Here is a 2,833-nt window from a genome sequence, read left to right on the forward strand (position 1 = left end):
CCCCGGTGCCCCCAGGTGCCCCTCACGTGTGCCCAGGTGCCCCCAGGTGCCCCCCGGGTGCCCCTCACCTGGAAGTCGTTGCGTTTGATGTTGGGCACGTCCATGTTGTGGGTGGACGGACAGATGTCCTCGTACTTCTTACCCGTGAAGATGTCGATGCCCACCAGGTGCACCTGGGGGGGGGACTGGGCTTACTGGGAGCACTGGGAGAGGTGGGAGGAGCTCTGCTGGGGGCACTGGGAGCACTGGGAGAGCAGTAAGGGCTGTACTGGGAGCACTGGGAGGAGAGGGAGGGGCTCTGCTGGGGGCACTGGGAGCACTGGGAGAGCAGTAAGGGCTGTACTGGGAGCACTGGGAGCACTGGGAGCGATGGGAGGGGCTCTACTGGGAGTACTGGGAGCATTGGGAGAGCAGTAAGGGCTGTACTGGGGGTACTGGGAGCAGTGGGAGAGGTGGGAGGGGCTCTACTGGGGGTACTGGGAGCATTGGGAGAGCAGTAAGGGCTGTACTGGGAGTACTGGGACGGACTGGGAAGGGCTCTGCTGGGGGTACTGGGAGCACTGGGAGCGACTGGGAGAGGAGGGAGGGGCTCTACTAGGACGGACTGGGCTTACTGGGAGTACTGGGAGGGACTGGGAAGGGCTCTATTGGGGAGTACTGGGAGCACTGGAAGAGGTGGGAGGGCCTCTACTGGGGGTACTGGAAGCACTGGGAAGGGGTCTGCTGCGGGTACTGGGATCACTGGGAGGCACTGGGAGAGCAGTAAGGGCTGTACTGGGAGCACTAGGAGAGGTGGGAAGGTCTCTGCGGGGGGTACTGGGCGCACTGTGGGAGTACTGGGGGCACTGGGAGAGATGGGAGGGGCTCTATTGCGGGTACTGGGAGCACTGGGAGGGACTGGGAGAGGTGGGAACGGCTCTGCTGGGGGTACTGGGAGCACTGGGAGCGACTGGGAGAGGAGGGAGGGGCTCTACTAGGACGGACTGGGCTTACTGGGAGTACTGGGAGGGACTGGGAAGGGCTCTATTGGGGAGTACTGGGAGCACTGGAAGAGGTGGGAGGGCCTCTACTGGGGGTACTGGAAGCACTGGGAAGGGGTCTGCTGCGGGTACTGGGATCACTGGGAGGCACTGGGAGAGCAGTAAGGGCTGTACTGGGAGCACTAGGAGAGGTGGGAAGGTCTCTGCGGGGGGTACTGGGCGCACTGGGAAGGACTGGGAGAGCAATAAGGGCTGGACTGGGAGCACCGGAAGAAGAACTGGGGGTACTGGGAGCACTGGGAGAGGTGGAAGAGGCTCTACTGGGGGGGACTGGGCTTACTGGGAGCACTGGGAGCGGCTCTGCTGGGGATACTGGGAGCACTGGGAGCGGCTCTGCTGGGGATACTGGGAGCACTGGGAGCGGCTCTGCTGGGGATACTGGGAGCACTGGGAGCGGCTCTGCTGGGGATACTGGGAGCACTGGGAGCGGCTCTGCTGGGGATACTGGGAGCACTGGGAGCGGCTCTGCTGGGGATACTGGGAGCACTGGGAGCGGCTCTGCTGGGGATACTGGGAGCACTGGGAGCGGCTCTGCTGGGGATACTGGGAGCACTGGGAGCGGCTCTGCTGGGGATACTGGGAGCACTGGGAGCGGCTCTGCTGGGGATACTGGGAGCACTGGGAGCGGCTCTGCTGGGGATACTGGGAGCACTGGGAGCGGCTCTGCTGGGGATACTGGGAGCACTGGGAGCGGCTCTGCTGGGGATACTGGGAGCACTGGGAGCGGCTCTGCTGGGGATACTGGGAGCACTGGGAGAGGTGGGAAGGTCTCTGCGGGGGGTACTGGGCGCACTGGGAAGGACTGGGAGAGCAATAAGGGCTGGACTGGGAGCACCGGAAGAAGAACTGGGGGTACTGGGGTTACTGGGAACGATGTTAGGAGTCATAGTGGGAGTACTGGGAGGGAACTGGAGTTACTGGGAACGATGGGAGGAGCTGTACTGGGAGTACTGGGAGGGAACTGGGGTTACTGGGAACGATGTTAGGAGTTATACTGGGAGTACTGGGAGGGAACTGGGGTTACTGGGAACGATGTTAGGAGTTGTACTGGGAGTACTGGGAGGGAACTGGGGTTACTGAGAGCAATAGGAAGAGCTGTACTGGGGATACTGGGGGGGAACTGGAGTTACTGGGAGTGATGTTAGAAGCTGTACTGGGGATACTGGGAGGGAACTGGAGTTACTGGGAACAATGGGAGGAGCTGTACTGGGGATACTGAGACGGACTGGGAAAGGTGTTAGGGGCTCTACTGGGGGTACTGGGAGGGAACTGGGAGCACTGGGAGAGCACTGGGAGCACTGGGAAAGTTCAAGTGGGGATTTTGGGATTCCTGCAGGGATTTTGGGATTCCTGCAGGGATTTTGGGATCCAAACCCGAATTTTGGGATTCAAACCCGGATTTTGAGGTTCTCCGGGAATTTTGGGACACCCTGCCATTCCCAAATTCCCAATTTTGGGGCAGTTTGGGTGGTTTTTGGGACAATCAGACCCCAAAAAAGCCTCTGAGAGGACCTTTACAGGATGCGCTCACTCGGAGCTAACTCCGCTCAGGATTTTAGGATTCTCACGGGGGGTCAGGGGGAACCCCGAAAATTTCAGGGGTCAGGGAAGGTCGGGGGAGCCCAAAAATTGGGGGTAAAGTGGGAAGGGGAGGCTCCAAAAGGGGGTGGGGACACCAAAAATTGGGGTCAGAGAGGGAGAAATCCCAAATTTGGGGGTTCAGGGGGGTGGAGAATCCCAAATTTTGGGGGTTCAGGAGAAACCCCGAAAATTTGGGGGGTTGGGGAGCCCAA

At 60.7% G+C, this 2,833-nt stretch overlaps 1 protein-coding gene across 1 annotated transcript in view; it reads right to left on the reverse strand.

The window, feature by feature from the left end:
• LOC103619631 (eukaryotic translation initiation factor 5A-1) overlaps nt 1-223 on the reverse strand; it is a gene marked incomplete at its 3' end in the record, with an annotated part of 5,103 nt that extends 4,880 nt beyond the window's left edge. Inside the window, exon 1 of the mRNA XM_017740085.1 lies at nt 69-223. Within this exon, the coding sequence (XP_017595574.1) occupies nt 69-104 (36 nt within the window). The remainder of the gene's footprint in view (nt 1-68) is intronic.
• Between the last annotated feature and the right edge of the window lie 2,610 nt (nt 224-2,833).

Source organism: Corvus brachyrhynchos, unplaced genomic scaffold (genome assembly GCF_000691975.1).
Source record: "Corvus brachyrhynchos isolate BGI_N302 unplaced genomic scaffold, ASM69197v1 scaffold2147, whole genome shotgun sequence".
NCBI lineage: Eukaryota > Metazoa > Chordata > Aves > Passeriformes > Corvidae > Corvus > Corvus brachyrhynchos.